General features: G+C 38.6%; 1 protein-coding gene across 8 annotated transcripts in view; it reads left to right on the top strand.

Moving 5' to 3' along the window:
* Positions 1 to 21827, top strand: part of LOC140725105 (RAS guanyl-releasing protein 1-like) — a 301300-nt gene that overhangs the window by 247073 nt on the left and 32400 nt on the right. For all 8 annotated transcript variants that reach the window (XM_073040121.1, XM_073040119.1, XM_073040125.1 and 5 more), the window contains 4 exons: positions 2784 to 2841; positions 5776 to 5907; positions 9483 to 9636; positions 18015 to 18188. In XM_073040121.1, coding sequence (XP_072896222.1) covers positions 2784 to 2841; positions 5776 to 5907; positions 9483 to 9636; positions 18015 to 18188 — 518 coding nt within the window. The remainder of the gene's footprint in view (positions 1 to 2783; positions 2842 to 5775; positions 5908 to 9482; positions 9637 to 18014; positions 18189 to 21827) is intronic.

Genomic DNA, 21827 nt, shown 5'->3' with positions numbered 1-21827 from the left:
TGAGCCATAGTCATTGAGGCAGTTCATCCTGCTCTTCTTGGGCACTGGTAGGATTGTTGCCCTTTTGAAGCAGTTGGGAATCTCTAACTGCAGCAGTGAGAGATTGAAGATGTCTTTGAACACTCCTGTCAGTTGGCTGGCGATTTTTCAGTACCATACCTGGTACACCATCAGGGCCTGATGCCTAACAGGGGTTCACCCTCTTGAAAGATGTTCTGACGTTGACCTCTGAGACAGAGATCACAGGGTCACCGGATGCTTCAGGGATTTGAACAGGTGTAGTTTTATTCACTCTTTTAAAGTAGGCATAAAAGATGTTGAGCACATCTGAGAGTGAAGCATCACAGTCATTCAGGTGATGTTAATTTTTCTTTCTCAGGGATGGCATTAATTGAAGCCACCCTATATTTGGCAGAAATCAGGGAGATACCAACCTTTGCCTTACTGCTCCTCAAGAACTCCTGTGTAGGTGGCATTGTTCGCGCTCATTAAAAATCCAACACAATGCATCAGAAAGACCTAAAATTATGATAAAGTTCAAAATTTTAAAAAAAATTATTATCAAAATACTTATGTCACCCAGAGATTCGTTTTCTTGAAATGAATTAAATGAGAAATTATTAATGGGTTGCTCACTCAAATTGTTGATAAATAAATATGCCAATGCTGGTAATGGAAATACTTTAAAACAGTAGAAAATTCCAACAATTTGAATGTATAGAAAAGAGTTTGTGATGTCATGGAGATTGATACCTTTGTATCATCCCACCTAAAAATGATTTGGAGCAACTGCATGCAGTATACATCCATTCCTGTCTTGTCATCACTCTTTCAGCTCCACCCTCCAAATTATCAGGCTGCTTCTCTGATGTCTGGCTCTGAATAAGTAGAAAATTTCTTTAACATCAGCCCCTCCCATTAAACACTTAACTCTTCTGGGTAATTGTCTAAATCTGAACTAGATTGTTCGCAACATCACAGTCACAGATGACCCTAAGTTTGCCTGTTTCCATATTTTTCTCAGCTCCTCTGATGCAGGGACCTTCATTTTCAAAGATTGGGAAACAAGGTAGAAGGCACTTTTAAAAATTAAGTTTATTATTTATAATTATTCCTGTAGGATTTTATGGATTTTAATTAATTAAGTTAAGAAAATAATAGTTATTCCCTAATAATTTTCTTGAATGTTAATGAGCTTTTAGATTTCTCATTGTCAGATTCAGGAAAATCTATGACAGCTTTATTAGTCATCGTAGGACCACTTCTTGCTTTACCTAACATCAAAACATTTCAAGAGTCCTCTAGGAGCAGGGCCTGCACCCTGTGCCACCGCTTAGCCCAGGGGTGGGCAAACTTTTTGACTTGTGGGCCACAAAGGGTTCTAAAATTTGACAGGGGGGCCGGACCAGGAGCAGATGGACGGAGTGTTTTGGTAATACACCTCATAAGAGAAAATAAAATATCATGGGATATGTAGAAAACATGTGCTTTAATTTCAATTGAAAATGAACAAATGCATTACAACAAAATATCTGTCTTTGAAGTCCCATGGTATTTAGCTATTTATTGAAATTACTTTTAAAACACTGAAAATTAAATGAATAAAATACAGCTTTTTTTAATAGTAACAGTTATTATCTTAAAGCACTGAAAATTCTGTTATCCTTCAAGATATTATCATCATCACTCTCCTCCTTACTGTCTTTATTTCAAAAACGGTAGGAGATGCAGGTCTACTTGTCCTGCTCCTTCTTATTCAATTGTCCCCTGTGCCAAAACTCAACAACGACCAGCACAAGGACAGAACAGTGACAGCGCGCCAGTATGCGGAGCGCGTTATTTGATCTGGAGCGCATTTTTTATTTTGAGAACGTACGTGCACCTGCGCACTACTCATGTCCATCACTTAACAGAAATGACATGTAACATGTAAGGCTTATTGAAAAAAATATTTTCAAATGCATTTTTTACATAACACAACGAAGAAACTTATTTTTAATTTCAGTGGGAACAGTGTTGTTGGTCTCCCTTTTTAGCCAGCGCATCAAAGTCTGGATTTAGTTTTGTTGTGGCGAAAACGCCAGAATTGCGGGGAAAAAAACGTTAACAAGGTTTATTAATATAATTTCATCAAGTTCTGCGGGCCGGATTAAAAAGCTTAACGGGCCGCATATGGCCCCCGGGCCGTAGTTTGCCCATGCCTGGCTTAGCCCAAGGGTTCAGAAAGTCATTGCATATCCACTACAGGTATATGTAGTTTTGTGCATTCTGGGCTACATATCCAGCAGAGTATGACTCAGAATCCTGCTGCCCAACTTCCTGCCCAACAAGGGAAGGAAAAAGTCATCAACTCTACTGCTAAATAAAGAGATAGATTAAAACTGGGTAACAGTAAAAGTAACTCAGTGCCACAGTTCTTTGTCATAATGAACCATCCACAGCATTAAACCAATTTCCTTTGATCAGCTTCTGTAACTAATGCCATACAGATTCAGGGTAAAATAGTGTGTTCAGTTTAATGTCCTATTTTAAGTACATTTTGAAGTAGTAAATAATTGCTTAAAAGTTGTTCTTTTTTGAAGCTGTGAAATTACATTTTAAAGAAGCATTTGTGGAGTGCACTTTGAAAAATATTAAAAGACAATTGGTCTTTATCTTATTCAACACTTGTTTTCCAGAAAATGTCACTAATATTGGACTCAACAATGCTATTGTTGGATATAAATAAGGATACTTAAAGACTTTAAATAAGATTTGTTTTCCTTAATGATGACCTACATATCAGAATGCTTTAGAGCAAAACTGTGCTGCAACTTGCTTGAAGATCTGTTACTTTATAAGGTGAGCCTTTTCCTGGAAATAGCAACCACAGCTAAGTAAAGACAAAAAGCTAAGTATCTACCTGCAGCATTTGCATTTCACATTTTAGTCTCAGTTTGAAAGATTGTGGTTAAGTCCTGCAAACATATCTTTAAAAAATTATAGTAGCTCTTTTTTTCATCTATGCCTTCTATAACTTTTTTTCAATATAAACTTGAGAATTATATGGCTCTATGCCAGACTAATATTTCAAATGACATTTCAATAAATAATATCTAAAGTGTTAAATACAGGAAATACTTACCCAGTCAATTTCCAGCTCTAAACGTCCACAGAAGGATGCAAAGGATGAAACCCATATAAAATCAAAGAATGAACATAGAAAGAGATTATATGTACCATTAGTCACTTCTCTTCAGATAATTATTGTTTTTATTATTGCTGAGAGATGTTGCATTTTTTCTTAGTGCAAAACAGCGCATAACCAGAAAAAGCACCTAATTCGTACACACTCGCCTTAAAGCACCTGTTTTTCTGGTCTTTGGCCACTAATAGAATAAGAAAGGGAATTATCCACTCACAGGTCACAAGATAGAATTTGGGGTTACATAAAATGGAAGGAGAGGAGAAATTTGGAGGAAGGGGTTAAACAGTGAGTTTAATGGCAGCAACCAATACCCTCATACAGTGAAGTTGCCCAATTAGGACAGATTTACTCCTTTGCAGATGTGAGGTGTTAAGTGTTGTCTGTCTGTAGATGGTAGCTCATTACACTCAAGGTTGGGGAGTCACTAAAAATAAGGATGATGCCCAGTGGAACTTCAATAGAACTTCGATAGGAAATAAGTGCAATTACTTCCAAACAGACAAAACATTTTATTTTGTGCAAGTAATTCCCTCATCTAATTTTTAGGCAAAATTTGCTGGTCGATATAAGGATATCAGTGTAGTCTTAATAGTTTAGAACCGCTGGGTTGATGTTATAAATATTAATAACTCTGAAACTATACAATGTAGATCTTATGTCTCCTTTTCAAGAAAAATGGAGGGTTACGGGGTAGTGTGGGTTTAGTACTTTTTTAAGGATTATATGGGTCGGCACAACATGAAGGGCTGAAGGGCCTGTACTGTGCTGTAGTGTTCGATGGTTCTATGGAAGATTATACTTCAAAGACAGAGCAGTGAAAGTTGATTGCTGGGCTGAAGTACTTGGCTTGTGGTGAAAGAATGGGCAGTCTACACTGTCATGTTACCCACAAGAATCATATGTGAATTCACGATTCTTAGGAAGAATTAGATAGGGTAGATACTATGAGAAGGTCTCTCCTGATCAGAGAGCCTGAATCTAGGGAACACATTCTTAGCGCGAAGAAAAACTTAATGAGACGAGGGTAAATTTCTTTTCTGATGGTCACAAATCTTTGGAATTCTCTAGGTACAAAGCCATAGAACCTGATAGACTCAAGGTAGGTGATTTTTTGTATGTCAGAAAACTAAATGGTAATGGATTTTGGATAGGAAAATGGAATTATAATGGTCAAATCAACCTTGTTATTAAATGGCAGAATAACTTTACAGGATTAGGTTCGCCATTTATTCCCTTTTCAAACATTCTTTACTTCTAGGTTGCACTGTGTATATAGAGTATCGGCAAAATTGTGTTATGTTATGAATAATAAAGTTAAACCATTTTGCATTTTCAGTGTTCAGATTGCCTGAATGATAAGATGGTGTGATGAGAGGAACTGAATGATTGGCATCACAAGAAATAAAATAGTTAAATCTAGCCCATAGATTCATGAACAATTTAAAACTGGCAATTACAGTCATGATCTGAATATGATTGCTTTAGTGAGGCATTGGGGAAAGAAAAAAATGTTCAGATTATGCAGCAGGCAGGTCAACATCCAAGGAAAGAAACATGTTTAATGTTTCAGATTGATAACCTCCTATCTGTTTTGAGGTTTTTAATCTGACACATCAACTGCTTCTCTTGCCACTGGTATGTTTAGTTTGCCTGTATTATTACCAAATTATGTTTTGTCAAAGATCAGCTGATTAACTGTGGTAAATGCCAATATTATAAGACATAAGAGTAGAATTGGACTATTTGGCCCATTCAGTCTGTTCTGCCATTCCATCATGGCTGATTTATTATCCCTCACCAATCCATTCTCCTGCTTTCTCCCCGTAACCTTTGACACTCTTAATAATCAAGAACCTATCAACCTCCACTTTAAGTCTGCCTGATGACTTGGCCATTTGTAACAGTGAAATTCACAGATTCACCACCCTCTGGCTAAAGAAATGGCTTTCAAATCCTGCACAAGGATAGAACTGGCACAGGTTCCTAGACCATATTGATCACAATGGGAACTGCAGAGCTATGTAGTGCTTAAGAGGGACAGAATTAACATTTTTGAAGATTACTTATTTTTTATATGTTTCTTATAATTTTAACATTTTTAGCTTTATATATTTAAATAATATTTTTAAATGTTGAAGTTTTTTTTTTACTAAACCCTGCCAGCTTTGATGGCTGGAGGCAGGGCTTAGTTGCCCATCAAAGTTTTAAAGGGAGATTTGGTGATGTGCTGTCTCAAATTCATCATTGATTCCTTTTCTTCCAACAGTGGACACATATTGCAAGTAGCAAAGGCCCAAGGGGTGGCTGGGTGTGTCAACACAAGAGAAGGATTGAACAAGGAAGGCAATTGCAGGCAAAGGTCCCGTGCCAGTTAAGATCAAGTTTGAGAATAGTACCTGTGATATAACTCAGTCCAGTTATGTAACTGATATGGGTCTAGTTATGTTACTAATATTAATCTGCAATGTAGAGTTACTTTCTGTTCAAAGATTAAAGAGTAGCTTTATTTCATTTATTGATTTAAGTTAAAACAAAGGCATTGTTGCATTATTTATGCTGATATTAATATTTGCATGGTGCTGTTCCAGGTACTGGATTACGGAGTTCTGGATAATGTTTAAAATAGACAACAGTCTTTCAGAAACAATGGAACATTTTCAAGAGCTGGTGAGAAAGAAGGGTGAAGAGTCACATTCTCAATTTATTGACACTTCACAAATGTAAGACATAAGTACATATTCCATCTCTAAAAAATGATAAATAAATGATCAACATCACCTTCACAATTATTCTTGATTAAAAATATGTGTCTGAGAGAGAGAATTAGGGAAAAATTTTCAATTCAATAATTGCTCTCATTATAAACTATAGCCTTATAGAGTATGAGGCCCTGCATTGGCCAGAGTCTACCATGAATGCTAGCTGTCTACATGATACACAAGTCAGGGCAGTACGATATAGAGACCGAGCTGTTGCTCATGCAGCAGGCTTCCCTTCTCCACACAGCCAATGAATCCAAAGGAACACGGGAACAAATGAATACAGTTCGGCACCAGCGGCTTGGCAAGTGTTGCCAGTCAGTGTTGAATTCAACATTGGACAGCCTTAGTGACTCCTGCTCCAAACTTTTCTCTCAGGGCTTACTCCTGAAGCCTTCCCAATGAGTGGGTTTATCCACAAAGCAGCAGAGGTTTCAGATCTGAGTTTTCCTCCTACTAGATGAGCTGCCAACCATGGCTGATGAACCCCATCTGCCGGAAGTGACTGGTTTTAAGGTGCCAGTAACCTGCCTTTAACCATTTCTCCTGTCAGTAGGTTCTGCCTGGCTTTATAGCTAAGCCATACCTGAAGGCCAGGAGCTGGACTTGGTTGTCAGAGGCTATTTGAGACACATATCATTGTGAGCATTTAATACAGTGTGAGTTTATCCCCACTACCTCCCCCCCCCCCCCAGCTATGACAACTTTAAGGAAGCTTATAAGTATGGCATCATCCAAAATATACTGCAAATTAGTATTTTATGATGAACATGATTGTGTGCTTTCTCAGACCATTTTCTAGAAAGGATTACCTTTTAGTTAAACAGTTTCATTTTCTCAGGTTGACTCAAAGCCAAGGAAACACATTTCATCACATTACTTCAATAACAACAAACAATTAGCAATTATCACTACTTTTCACAATTCTCTCAGCAGCAACTCACAGAAAATGTGAAAACTCTCTTTGTGGGGACTTCCTGAGTTTTAGGAGAACAGAGATAAAAATAACATCACATGGTGACCCTATGATTAGTTCTGCATATAAAATGGCAAAAATGAATTATTTTTTGAATAAGTCATGCCCCTACACTTAGCCAGCACTGTCAAATCTTGTGAAGTTTCTCAGTCTTTCAAAAACATTAACAAGCTTTTAAAATCTACAAGCGAAAAACTGAAAAGATAAATCTTTTTAAGAAAATCAAGAACTGAGGCAAAGCTGAAACTTCCAAATACTTTTTAAACTTCTTTGAACTTAGCATCATGGGGAGAGCTACAATAAGTGTATGGGACATTGGAAAAAATGTTGAATTTCCCCATGGGGATGAATAAAGTATCTATCTATCTATCTATCTATCTATCTATCTATCTAGATTTGGATGAACAGATAGTCATATTGAAAAATAAGGCAGGCTTGAGGCTTAATAGCATACTCCTACTAATCTCCATTTTTCCAGAAACAGCTATGTGCACTATCAAACATTTTACTGAGGCTTATGCAGTAAAATGCCCATCATTAAAATCAGTGGCATTTTGATCATGCCAAATTCATATGCTGAAATTGGCTGTTTGCACAAATTCCTACTCCTACCACACTCCACGATGATCCATCACCACAGCATAGCTTATCGCTCTGAAGCAAGTCACTGATAGTAACTTCCAGAGCTCCAGTTATCAAAGAGCTGGCTAAGAAATCAAACTCAAAGTAAATTTAATATCTAAGTACATATACTGCATGTTACCATATTGAAATTCATTTTTGCAAGCATTTACAGGAAAATAAAGAAATACAATTGAATTTATGAAAACTATACATTAACAAAGACTGACAAACAACCAAGAGGTTTAACAGGTTACCTGAAAGTTAGCTGGTTAATATACAGTAGCTCATTCTAACTCAGTCACTGTTACTGATAGCTAATGTTCTTGTAACCATGCATTAGAATCTTATAAAAAATGTATGGAATTGTATCTTAGTATATATTGTGAGTGAGTGAGTGAGAGTGTGTGTGTGTGTACATGACTTTAAAAAAAATTACAGTTTTCAGATGTTTGTTTTGGAAATGGTAAACATGATATTTTGATCTTTTCAGATGTTTTTAAGTAATATCTAGATTATTGGTAACTTTGAAGACTACAAGGGGCCATAGATTATAAATGGTTAAAACAGTTACAATATTGTTCTGGAAGGTAGTGAAGTTAGAACAGGGAAATGTAATTTTTTTTTTCAATTTTCTGCACACAACATAAACATTATTATGAAGCTTTCTGATTAATTAACAAAAAGCTAATTGCTATTCCCATTATAAAGTACAGAATCCCCTCTCCTTTTTGGAAAATTTTCTTCTGTTCTGTCATAACCAATCATGCAACTTCATTGTTATTGAATTATAAGATGTTTGTTCTATGAGCCCTTTCTGTTTCAGACTGAATTACTGGACAGTTGTCCATGCACTTCGACAGGGGATATTGCAGTTGTCAGATAGAAAAACTTTCAGCTTGTTCAGCTTTACTTGTAATTCAGGTTCCCAAAGAAAAATTGTCTTAGAGTCATTGTGTGTAACCCACTTTACAGTTTGGATTTGGACAAAGGCAAAACAGAATGCAGATGCTTGAATCTAAAACAAAAGCAGGACATTGGAGAAAAATCAATGGGTTAAACAACAAAAGGTGTAAGTTAATGTCTTAAATCAAGGGTTGACTTTTGCAAATGCTGCTTGACCCACTGAGTTCTTCCAGAATTCTGTTATGGTTCCAGTTTATATTAGTTTTAGCTGCAATCATGGCCAAAATAGCCAAAGTGAGATAATTATTTATGAGAAGATAAGTGTGGAGAACTGAAACTCCAAAACTCTCCAAATTAGTCAAATTAAGTAGTCCTTCACTGAAAACTCCATACATCCAAAAATTGTTATCTAATAGATTATTGATTTTATGCATCAAACCACCTCCATCTTCAGCCAAGCACCATTGTGAGTATATGCCCAGTGCCTATATTTTCTTTTCTGGGCAAAACTTATTCCAATTTCCTGAATGCTTTCCTATTGTATAGAGGTAGATTCATAAGCCTCTAACAAAATATCTTTGATTTTTGATGGGCTGTGATTATTACTGTTCCTTGTACTCCACTACTCAGCAGAATACCGAAAGAATATGTGCAGCAATACTGTTGTATCATAGATTAGGTAACAGCCTGTAAAACAGAGGGACTTTCTTATCCTGGGAATGGGTGGAAACAGGATTACTCAATTTTGAAAATGAAGAAGTTGAAGCTGCTATAATATCAAGAGGCAGACAAAGATAAACACAAGGCACATATCATCATCAGAGACAAAGGAGACTGTCAGAGTAGAATGAAAGTATTTTAATGGAACAGAAAAAGGGAAAAGGCAAAGGTGCCTGCTTGTAATGCTGCAACAAGAAAGCTAAATCTTAGTCATATAGAAGTGACAAATCACGTCAGTACATGCCTCACCTAACCTATGCTGATGAGTGTTTTTGAAAGCAGCAGCTAAACTTTTTTTTTGTTTACTGGACAGAAGTACACACGAATGGTCACGGAAAATCACTCAGAGGATAAAACCAAACTGTAGCAAAAAACGAAAAGTTTCCCTTCTCTTTGATCACTTGGAGCCAGAAGAGCTGGCGGAACACCTAACCTACCTCGAGTTCAAGTCCTTCCGCCGGATATCAGTAAGTCTGGGTATCAACTGTTTTAAGTAAATGGAGGAAAAGATCTGATTTTTGTCTTAAAATTACATCCACTTGAACATGCAGGGGAAGTTAACTTTTATCAGGTTACTCATATGAACTTCAGCACCTACAGATAAACTACATAATAAGCAGTTGTGATTGTCCTCAAAATGGTTGGTGCATGGTAAATTGTTAAATACTGATGAAGCAGAAGATCCTTGTGCTCCATTTATAGCACATTCATACTCCAACAAATAATTGAAAATAAATTTATCCCCAACCTAACAGGATTTCAAGGGTTGCTTTTTATTGCCACCTCTAAAATCCCATCTGAATAGTTAACGAATTCTTATTAAGGTGCCAACTTCATGTTTCCTTAGTAATACCATTTATGGAATTTTGTTGCATTGAAAAATACATTTCAGTTTTTCCAATAAATGTGCACTACCTTTAATGTTCCTCTTCAGTGTGACGTACAATGTAAAGTCAACTGAAAAAATAAAAGTTGTCTGCTCTCCATTGTGGTATGAGAGAATGCAACAACCGGTTAGCAATGTCTCATCAACAAGTAGATTATCAGTTTATCTATTTTTGTCTTGTTGAATGGTAAACGCTCCCCATTTCTCTTTGTGATATTCTCCATCCAACCTGAGTGAATCGTTGCTGCTTTAGTTTAACATTTTATTTGGAAGATAGCTTCTTGGACTTAAACGTTTTGAGTCCTGGAGAGGGGATTTCAACATAAAACCTTCAATATAAATGTTGGATATGAGCAAGAATGGGTCAAACGTCTTATCAAACTGACCCCCCCCCCCCCTTAACAAGATTAAAACTGATCTTCCACTATAGCCTGCTTTTCTTGTACTATTTCTCAACTCCCTTAACGTTCCTAGATTCTGTAGGTCTGTTAATCTCAAATTTGGGATGTGCTGAGTAAATGAACATCTACAGCCCTCTTCTGGGTAGAGAATTCCAGAGTGCAGGAATACTTTTTACCCTCAGTTCTAAATACCTGATCCTCTATCCTGAAAATGTCTATATTTCCCAAACAAAGAAAGCAACACCTCAGCACCCGTCCTGCCATATCCTTCAGCTACATTGAATATTTTAATAAATTCACCTCTCATTCTTAACTCTAACAAATATAAACTTCTCCAGCATTCCTCATCAGTCTTTTTATCCCAGGAACCTGTCTAGAATATAGTTACATTATTGTCTTAGAGCCAAAGCTAATTTATTCTTCTTGAGATAAAGAAATCAGAAACCCTACAGTGATCTCAACTGCAGACTCTAGAAGTGTTGTATAATGTTACCAACATACTTCTTTTTGTACTCCGACCTCTTGTTGTAAAGATGAAGACTCTGTTTACCTTTCTAGTTGGTGGTGAATACTTACATTTCATTTTTAGATGTTCTTTGCTATTCTTTCCATCAGAGTTTTGTTAGTTCACATTTACCCACAATTATATTCCATCTGCCATCTTCTTTTCCACTGTCAAAGAGGCAATCTCTTTGTGTCTTCCCCATGGATTACTTTCCTACTCAGCTTTGTATAGTCAGCAAATGTGCATTCATCCTAATCAATCCTTTCATGTAAGTCATTAATTTCTTATGATAACTACATTTGCACAAAGTGCATTGGGCTGCAGCTCCTTAGAGACCATGTTAAGAAACTGGAGTTGCAGCTCAATGACCTTCGGCTCATACAGGATAATGAAGAGGTCATAGACAGGAGCTACAGGGAGGTGGTCACCCCTAAAGAGCAGGTTCCTGGGTGACTGTTAGAAGAAGGAAACGGAATAGGCAGCTTGTGCAGAGTACCGCTCTGTTCATTCCCCTCAATAATACCTCTTTAGATTCTGTTGCGGGGGGTGACCTACCATGGGAAAGCCACAGCAATCAGGTCTCTGGCACTGAGTCTGACTCAATGGCTCAGAAGAGAAGGTGGGAGAAGAGGAGTGCAGGAGTGATAGGGACTTCCATAATTAGAGGAGCAGAAAGCAGATTCTGTGGACATGAAAGAGACACATGTTACCTCCCAGGGTCAGAGATGTCTTGGATCGGGTCCACGCCATTTTAAAGGGGGAGGGTGAACGACCAGAGGTCGTGGTACATATTGATGCCAACGACATAGGTAGGAAAAGGGAGGAGGTCCTGAAGAGAGAATATAGGGAGTTAAGGTAGACAATTGAAAAGCAGGACTTCTAAGGTGGTAGTCTTTGGATTGCAGCTTGTACCGCCTGCCAGTGATGAAATGGCAGATAAATGTGTGGCTGAAGAATTGGTGCAGGGGACAGATTTCTAGATTACTGGAAACTCTTCTGTGGAGGTCTGACCTATAAAAAAAGGACCTGAGGGAGACTAATATCCTTGAGGGCAGGTTTGCTGGAGCTGCTGGGGAATGCTTAAACTAATTTTGCAGGAGGGTGGGAACCAAAGTGATAGGGATGAGGATGGGGCAGTTGGTATAGAAGGAGATACAGTGTTCAGTGAGACTGAGGAAGGACAGGCAGATGATGGGGCAAAATTGCAGTTGGTGGGATGAGTTAAAGTGTAACAGGGGGGCCAAAATCAAAAAGGTGGATGAACACAGCACTAAAGGTGTTATATTTGAATGCACACAGTATTAAGGTAATGTAGATAATCTGGTAATGCAGTTAGAGATTGGCAGGTATGATGTTATGGACATCACTGAGTTGTGGCTGAAAGATCATAGTTGGGAGCTTAACATCCAAAGATACACATTGTATCATAAGGACAGGCAGGTAGGCAGAGGGTGGCTCTGTTGGTAAAAAAATGAAATCAAATCCTTAGAAAGAGGTGACATGGGATCAGACGATGTAGAAAATGTACGTTGTGGGTAGTGTCAAGAAACTGCAAGGGTAAAAAGACCCTGAAGGAACTTATATACAGGCCTCCAACAGTAGTCAGGACATGGGGTACGAATTACAATAGGAGATAGAAAATGCATGTAAAAAGGGCAATATTGCGTTAACCATGGGGGATTTCAATATGCAGGTAGATTGGGAAAATCTGGCTGGTGCTGGATCCCAAGAGAAGGAATTTCTATAATGATTACAAGATGGCTTTTTAGAGCAGCCTGTGGCAATTGTAGATTGGGTATTATGGAATGACCCAGATTTGATTAGGCAGCTTAAGGTAAAGAAACCCATAGGAGGCAGTGATCATAATATCATAGAATTCACTCTGCAGTCTGAGAAGGAGAAGCTAAAATCAGATGTATCGGTATTACAGTTGAGTAAAGGAATTACAGAAGCATGAGAGAGGAGTTGGCCAAAGTTGACAGGAAGGAGACAGTAGCAGGGATGATAGACTGGAGTTTCTGGGATCAAATTGGAAGGTACAGGATAGATATGTCCCAAAGATGAAGAAGTATTCTAAAGGGAGGGTGACACAAAGGAAGTCAAAGACAACATAAAAGCAAAAGAGAGGGCATATAATGGAACAAAACTTTGTGGGAAGGAAGAGAATTGGGAAGCTTTTGTAAACCAACAGAAGGCAACTAAAAGCCTTAAGGAGAGAAAAGATTAAATGTGAAAGTCAACTTGCCAATAGTATAAAAGAGGATACAACATGTTTTTTCAGATATACAGTGTCTATAAAAAGTGTTCATCACCACCCCCCCCCTTGAAGTTTTCATGTTTTATTACTGTATAACATTGAATCACAGTGGATTTATTTTGGCTTTTTTTGACACTGAGCAATAGAAAAAGATGCTTTTGTGTCAAAGTAATCTAAATTAATTACAAGTATAAAACACAAAATAATTAATTGTATCAGTCTTCGCCACCCTCCCCCCCATAATATGACACACCAAATCATCACTGGTGCAGCCAATTGGTTTTAGAAGTCACATAATTAGTTAAATGGAGAGCACCATGTGCAGTCAATGTGTTTCAATTGATTGTAGTAAAAATACATCTGTATCTGGAAGGTTTAACTGCTGGTGAGTCGGTATCCTGGCAAAAACTACACCATGAAGCGGAAAGAACACTTCAAGCAACTCCGCAAAAAGTTATCGAAAAGCACAAGTCAAGGATATAACAGAATTTTGAAATCACTGAATATCCCTTGGAGTACAGTTAAGTCAATCATCAGGAAATGGAAAGAATATGGCATCAGCTATAAACCTGCCTAGAGCAGGCCGTCCTCAAAAACTGAGTAACTGTGCAAGAAGGGGACCATGGAGGGAGGCCACAAAAAGACCTATGACAACGCTGGAGGAGTTACAAGCTTCACTGGCTGAGTTGAGAGAGATTACGCATACAACAACTGTTGCCCAGGTGTTTTACCAGTCCCAGTTTTATGGGACAGTGGCAGAGAGAAAGTCACTGTTGAAAAAACTCACATGAAGTCTTGCTTAGAATTTGTCTGAAGGCACGTGGGAAACTCTGAAGTCAGCCGGAAGAAGGTTCTATAGTCTGATGAAACCAAAATTGAACATTTTGGCCATTAGACTAAATACTATTTTTGGCATAAACCAAACACTGCACATCTTCAAAAACACTCCGCTACTGTGAAGCACGGTGGTGGCTGAATCATGGTGTGGGGATGCTTCACTGCAGCAGGCCCTGGAAGGCTTGTGAAGGTAGAGGGCAAAATGAATGCAGCAAAATACAGGGAATCCTGGAGGAAAACTTGATGCAGTCTGCAAGAGAACTGCAACTTAAGAGATTTGTTTTCCAGCAGGACAGTGACCCCAAGCATAAAGCCAAAGCTTGACAGGAGTAGCTTAAAAACAACAAAGTTAATATCCTGGAGTGGGCAAGTCAGCCCAGACCTCATTCCAACTGAGAATTTGTGGCTGGATTTGAAAAGGGCTGTTCACTCATGATCTCCATGCAATCTGACAGAGCTTGAGCAGTTTTGTAAAGAAGGGTGAGGAAAAATTGCAGTGTGCAGATGTGCAAAGCTGACAGAGGCCTATCCACACAGACTCAAGGCTGTAATGCTGCCAAAGGTGTATCTACTAAATACTGACTTGAAGGCGGTGAATAGATATGCAATCAATTATTTAGTGTTTTATATTTGTAATTAATTTAGATCACTTTTTAGAGATCTGTTTTCACTTTGATATGAGAGTCTTTTTCTGTTGTTCAGTATCAGCAAAGCTAAATTAAATCCATTGTGATTCAATGTTGTAAAACAATAAAACTTCCAGGGGGTGGGGGTGAATACTTTTTATTGTCGCTATGTAAGTGGTAAAAGAGAGAAGGCAATGTATATCAGAAAGCTGGAAAATGATACCGGAGAGGTGATAATGGGGGACAAAGAAATGGTGGAGGAATTTAATAAGTATTGTACGTCAGTCTTCACTGTGGAAAATGCCAACAGAATGCAAGAAATGCGAGAGTGTCGGGGCAAAAGTGAGTGTTATTGCTATTACTAAGGAAAGGTGCTTGGGAAGCTGAGAAGCCTAAAGGTAAATAAGTCACTTGCACCAGATGAACTACATCCCAGTTTCCAAAGGAGCTAGTTGAAGAGATTGTGAAGACGTTAGTAATGATCTTTCAAGTATCACTAGATTCTGGAATGGTTCCACAGGACTGGAAAATTGCAAATGTCACTCCACTCTTTAAAAAGGGAGGAAGGCAGAAGAGAGGAATTTATAGGCCAGATAGCCCGACTTCAGTGGTTGGAAAGACGTTGGTCCATTTTTAAGGATGAGCTTTTGGTGTACTTGGAAGCTCATGATAAAATAGGCTGAACCGAGCTTGATTTTCTTCAGGGAAAATCTTGCCTGACAAATCTGTTGGAATTCTGTGAGGAAATAACAAGCAGGATAGACAAAGGACAGTCAGTGGATGATGTTTATTCGAATTTCAGAAGCCCTTTGACAAGGTGCCGCACATGAGGCTGCTAAACAAAATAAGAACCTAAACAATATTATGTGAAAGGTATTAAAGTGGATTGAAGATTGGATGATTGGCAAGAGGTAAAGAGTGGAAATAAAGTGGGCCTTTGCTGGTTGGCTATTCGTGACTAGCAGTATACTGCAGGGGTCAGTATTGGGAATGCTTCTTTTCACGTTGTATGTTAATGATCTGGATGAAGGAAGTGATGGCTTGGTGGCCAGGTTTGTGGATGATACAAAAATAGGTGGAAGGGCAGGTAGTTTTGCGGAAGCAGGGTGTCAGGACTTGAGACCGATTGGGAAATTGGGCAAAACAGTGGCAGATGGAATATAATGTAGAAAAGTGCATGGTCATGAACTTTGGCAGAAGGAATAAGGATGTGGTTATTTTGTAAGTGGGAAGAAAATTTAAAAAATCTGAGGTGCAGAGGGACTCGGTAGTCCTCATGTAAGATTCCCTAAAGGTTAATTTACAGGTTGAGTTGGTGTTAGAGGAGGCCAGTGCAGTGTTAGCATTCATTCTGAGAGAACTAGAATACAAAAGCAAGGATGTAATACTAAGGCATTATAAGGTTTTGGTCAGACCACACTTGGAGTATTAGGAACAGTTTTGGGCCCCTTATCTAAGAAAGGATGTGCCGGCATTGGAAAGGGTCTAGAGGAGGTTCATGAGAATGAACCCAGGAATGAAAGAGTTAACATATGAGTAGTGTTTGATGGCTCTGGGCCTGTACTTGCTGGATTTTAGAAGAATGAGTGGGGATCTCATTGAAACCTATTGTATATTGAAGGGCTGGATAGGGTGGATGTGGAGACAATGTTTCCTCTAGCGTGGGAGTCAAGGATCAGAGGGCATAGCTTCAGAATTGAGAGACGTCCATTTAGAACAGAGATGAGGAAAACTTTCTTTAGCCAGAGTGTGGTGAATCTGTGGAATTTATTTCCATGGTCGGTTGTGCAGGCCAAGTCACTGGGTATATTTAAGGTGGAGGTTGATAGATTCTTAATCAAGGCATCAAAAGTTACAGGGAGAAGACAGGAGAGAGGGATAATAAATCAGCTATATTGGAATAGTGGAGCAGACACGATAGGCCAAACAGCCTAATTATGCTCCTAGGTCTGATAGTCTTATAAAAGCTGAGGCCCAAACATTTTTCTCTGCCTCATTCCCTACTTATCTGCCAACTGGTGGTTTAGTGGCAACAGCACCGGACTCTGTGACGAGTGGTCCCGGGTTTGAAGCCGGCTGGCTTCCTGCATGCTTTCCATCCATGGATTGAGTATTGAGCTAGCAACACGGTCTTGTAAAAAACAGACAAAATGCTAAATAAATGGCAAGGCTGCTGCCCGATGCGCTGCAAAGTGCAGAGTGGAATCACAAAAGCAGTAACTCGCTACTTATAACCTACTAATGTGAAACTTTTACTGCACTGCTTTAGTCTGTTAACCAGTTGCTAATATTATAGTCCCAATTTCATATCCTCGTCTTCTCTGACAACTTTTATTGTGCAATTTACCAAATGCCTTAAGAAGTTTCAAATATCCACTGATCTCCTTTATGCAAGTCTTATCCTCAAAAATCTCCAACTTAAACTGATTTAGGAGTACACATGTTAAAATTGAGTCACAATAGCCATCCAGAATTTTTCTGAGGAATGCTTAAATATGCAAGACATCCCTTGTACCTTCTCCTCTCCTATGAGATGCTTATGGTAAATGGCCAATGATATTTTTGCCACTGATGCCAGATGTGTCCATCTTGACTGAACATGGTTTTTCCTTCTCTATTTGCAGGTTGGTGGAATGTTTAACCAGGAAGTTTAGTTTGTGAATGTTTTCATATTAAGTTGTTCAGAACTTTCTGCCATCTAAAGCACAGTCCATGTTAAATAATTATTTGAATTTATTTAAATCTTAATCCATCTCTCAATGTGAAGGAGTAAAAATCTTTGCATTATGCCCCCATTGCAATGTACAGATATGTAAATTTATAAGTCTAATGGTTTGTAGAAAGAAGCTGTTGATTCTGGGTTTAAATGCTGCAGTATCGTGTGCCAGATGGAAGCAGCTGAACCAGTTTATGGTTAGGGTGACTAGTATCCCCGATGATCTTCCAGGCCTTCTTTATCCACTTGCTGCTGTAAAATGTCCTCAACAGAGGGAAGTTCACCTCCATAGACGCAGTGGATCACTGTCTGCAGTGCTCAGCGATCAAGGCTGGTGCAGTTCCTGTTCCAGGGGGTGATACAGCCAGTCAGGATGCTCTCAATGGTGCCCCCATAGAAGGTCAAGGATTTGGGGACTCATGCCGAACTTCTTCAGCTGTCTGAGGTGGAAGAAAAGCTGTTGTGCTTTTTTTTTTGTCTCACAGCTGCAGTTAACGCATTTGTCACGTCACCAACTGCACTTCTGTCAAAAGTCTTTCACCATTTAAAGGCAGGATGAGATAACATTGATTAAAATGGATAATAATCAGATAATGACTGACTTTTGGTTTGCCCAGTTTTCAGATTATCAGAATTATGTATTAACTGGCTGTGTAAAAGATAATCCTATGATGGAACGCTCTGTCGCTTTGTGCAATGGCATCTCGCAGTGGGTCCAGTTGATGGTTCTCAGTCGACCTACACCACAACTACGAGCTGAAGTCTTCATCAAGTTTATTCGTGTGGCTCAGGTATGGATGATGATTGTGGCTTTAGCAAAATGAATTATTAGAATATTTTAAAATTATAGATATTCATTGTAATAAATCCTTAAAACCGTAAGACATAGGAGCAGAATTAAGCCATTTGACTCATCAAGTCTGGTCTGCCATCCAATCATGACCAACTTATTTTCCCTCTCAACCCCATTCTCCTGCCTTCTCACCATAATCTTTGAAACCTTTACTAAATAAGAACCCATCAACCTCCGCATTAAATATACCTAATGATTTGGCATTAACCGATTCACCACCCTCTGGTTAAAGAAATTTTTCTTCAATTCTGATCTAAAAGGACATTTTTCTTTTCTGAGTCTGTGCCCTCTGGCCCTAGACTCTTCTACTATTATAAACATCCTCTCCATGTCCATTCTATCAAGAGCTTTGAATATTTGGTAAGTTTCAATGCGATCACTCCCTCATTCTTCTAAATTCTAGTGAATTACAGCCCCAGGGCCATCAAATGCTCACCACATGTTAACCATTTCATTTGCGTGTCATTCTTGTAAACCTCCTTTAGATCCTTTTCAATGCCAGCACACCCTTTCTTAGATATATTGTTACATCCACTATTAAGAAAATACACTCAGTGACCACTTTATTAGATACAAGAGGTACATGGTCTTCTGCTGCTGTAGCCCATCCACTTCAAGGTTCGACATGTTGTGCATTCAGAAATGCTTTTCTGCATATCGCTGCTGAAATGCATGATTATTTGAGTGACTGTCGCCTTCCTGACACCCTCAAACAGTCTGGCCATTCTCATCTGACCTCTTCTCCCACAGAACTGCCACTCACTGGATGCTTTTTGTTTTTGCACCATTCTCTGTAAACTCTAGAGACTTATTGTGCTTGAAAGTCCTAAGCTGTTTCTGAGAAACTCAAACCAACCTGTCTTGCACTACCAATCATTCCACAGTCAAAGACACTTAGATCACATTTCTTCTCCATTCTGATGGTTGGTCTGAACGCAACTGAACCACTTGACCAAGTCGACATGTTCTTGTGCATTGAGTTGCTGCCACATGATTGGCTGATTAGATACTTGCAATAACAGGCAGGTGTACCCAATAAAGTGGCCACTGAATGTAGGTAGAAAATCATAACGTAAACCTGATTTAAAGAGAAATGAACAATTTATAGAATTCTTTGAGGGTGTAGTGATCAAGACAGATAAAGTGGAACCAGTAGAAGTAGTGTGTTTGGATTTTGGAAAGTCATTTAATGAGCTGCCACATAAATAATGGCTACACACGGTTACAGGGAATGGATAGGTGATTTGCTTACCAACAGAAAACAGTGAGTTGGATTGAGTAGGCTAATTTTTGCCCGTAACTAGTGTTGTAGCCTCAACTACTTGCACTTTTAATGATCAAATATTAATAAATGAAGAAGCCGAGTGAATCGGCCAAATTGTCATTGCTGCCTACCCTCATTTCTGCACGTTGTGAAGAGGGATATAGATGGTCTGTGAGCAAAAATAAAATGGCCCTTTTGTAGGTGGAAAATTAGAACAGAACATTGCTTAGAATGGTGCTATGCAAAGGGATCTGAGCACCTTCATACTTGAAGCACGAAGAGTGAGTGTGGAGATACAGCAAGTAATAAGAAATGAAATTGAAAGCTGGCTTTATTGCAAACAGAATTCATAAAAGTGGGATTGGTTTACTACAGCATTCTGCTATCCCCTATCAATCAGTTCAGGGGACTGATAACACCACATCTGGAATACTGCATACTCTTATTTAAGAAGGGAAATATTAGCATTTGAGGCAGATGTTATAATTGGCTAATACTTGGATTGAAGGGCTTGAGTTTTGAGGGACAGTTGAGCAGGTTGGGGCTATACTTAAACACAAAGTACACTGCAGATGCTGTGGTCAAATCAACACGTACAAACAAGCTGAACTCAGCAGGTCGGGCAGCATCCGTTGAAACGAGCAGTAAACGGATGCTGCCCGACCTGCTGAGTTCATCCAGCTTGCTTGTACGTGTTGATGGGGCTATACTTATTGGAAAGGACCTTATTATCTGAGAGCTGTCGGCAACACTCTCCATTGCTTTGACATTTTCCTTGTCTAGACAAGATTTTATTTTGCAATCCTGTTCATTTTGTGTGCATGTATACCCCACTGCAGGATGGCATAAAAGACCTTTGCCTCTTCATTGTAGAGATCTCACACTGAATAACATTTGCTTTAACTCTACTTAGTTCCTCCAGATTTAAGGTATAGCTGTTGGAATCGGCTATTAAGCCAGATTCTTTGTGGATACATGAAATAGTCTTTAGTCCTACTTGAGTTTGTGCACCAACTATCTTTCTTTATTGAAGTTGCTTCCTGTACTCATTCAGAAGTCAATAGCTTCATCAGTGCTGCTGCCAACTTCCACTCCACTATCACGTTTACATGGTCTGCCTCTGACTCTTCTCTTCCTTTCCTTTCTCTACCTTTGGAAATAGGGTTGGCGCCCAACGTCCACTAATAGCCCACTGATTCTCACAGTCATCTTGATTCTACCTTCTTCTCACCAAGTTTTTCTGAAAGCATTTCACAGAGTTTTGCTTAGTTTATATATCAGTTCCAGCATGGCTTCCTTTGTCTTTTTCCCCTGTTTTGTTTTTCCTCTTTTTCTTTATTTGCTTTACTCTCTTACTTAAACCATCTCCAGGCAAATCACTTGTAAACTCTCAAACTTCCACCACCCTCTCTCAGTTGCCACCATTGTCAGTTCTGTTGGCCCTCACTATCACAAGTGCTCCTATTATTCTCTCCATCTTTCCCCCTTCTCTGCATCTCCTCAGTTCTGACAAAAGGTCATTGATCTGAAATATTAAATCTTTCTGACTCCACACTTGCTACCTAAGCTGCTGAGTACTTCAGCATTCTCTATTCTTGCAGGCTGGCCCCAACACGTCCTTAGGTTGTTTTGGTTGTTAATGCAAATGATACATTTCATTGTATGCTTCAGTGTGCATGTGATAAAGAAGTGAAGTGGGCTTTAAAGGTTAGATACTGGAGTTTTATTTCCCTGCTTGTAAGAAGGTGAGAATTGAAGAGGTCAACCATTTAGAAATGTAGCAAGAGGAATTTATGTTTGAAGGTTACTGATCTTCAAAATTCTCTGCCACATTGAATTGTGGAAGCTGGAGTGTCGGTGGTATGATCAAAATCTTCTGAGATGCTGTAACAGTGTAAAAGTACAATTTCAACAACAGGTGACCCATACTTTATAGCAGTTTGGGTAATGAAATTCACAAATCAGTGCTAAAAGTATCTGAGATACAGAATAAAAGTTTGCTCTTATGAAATTGTGAAGAAAGTAAATAAATGCAAAACTTACATTTTGATATACATTTCTTGATGCACCTTTACATTACAGAAAAATATGATATGGACCATTTTCTAGTATTGCAACTCCCATAATGCAGGGGTTATCTGTCATGTGTATTAACACTTTATTAATAAAGTAGCAGATCACAATGAGCTAGAAATTCATGCAACATTGAGGATCAAGTTCAAACAAAGGTAAATGATTAACTTGTCATCAGTTCATAATTATAACTTAGCAAGGAAATTTTTCATTAGCATTGCACACACAGGAAAACATGTG

This window comes from Hemitrygon akajei, chromosome 3 (assembly GCF_048418815.1).
Source record: "Hemitrygon akajei chromosome 3, sHemAka1.3, whole genome shotgun sequence".
In the NCBI taxonomy this organism is placed as follows: domain Eukaryota; kingdom Metazoa; phylum Chordata; class Chondrichthyes; order Myliobatiformes; family Dasyatidae; genus Hemitrygon; species Hemitrygon akajei.
Note: the sequence above shows the minus strand (reverse complement) of the source record. Positions and strands in the feature narration are given on the sequence as shown.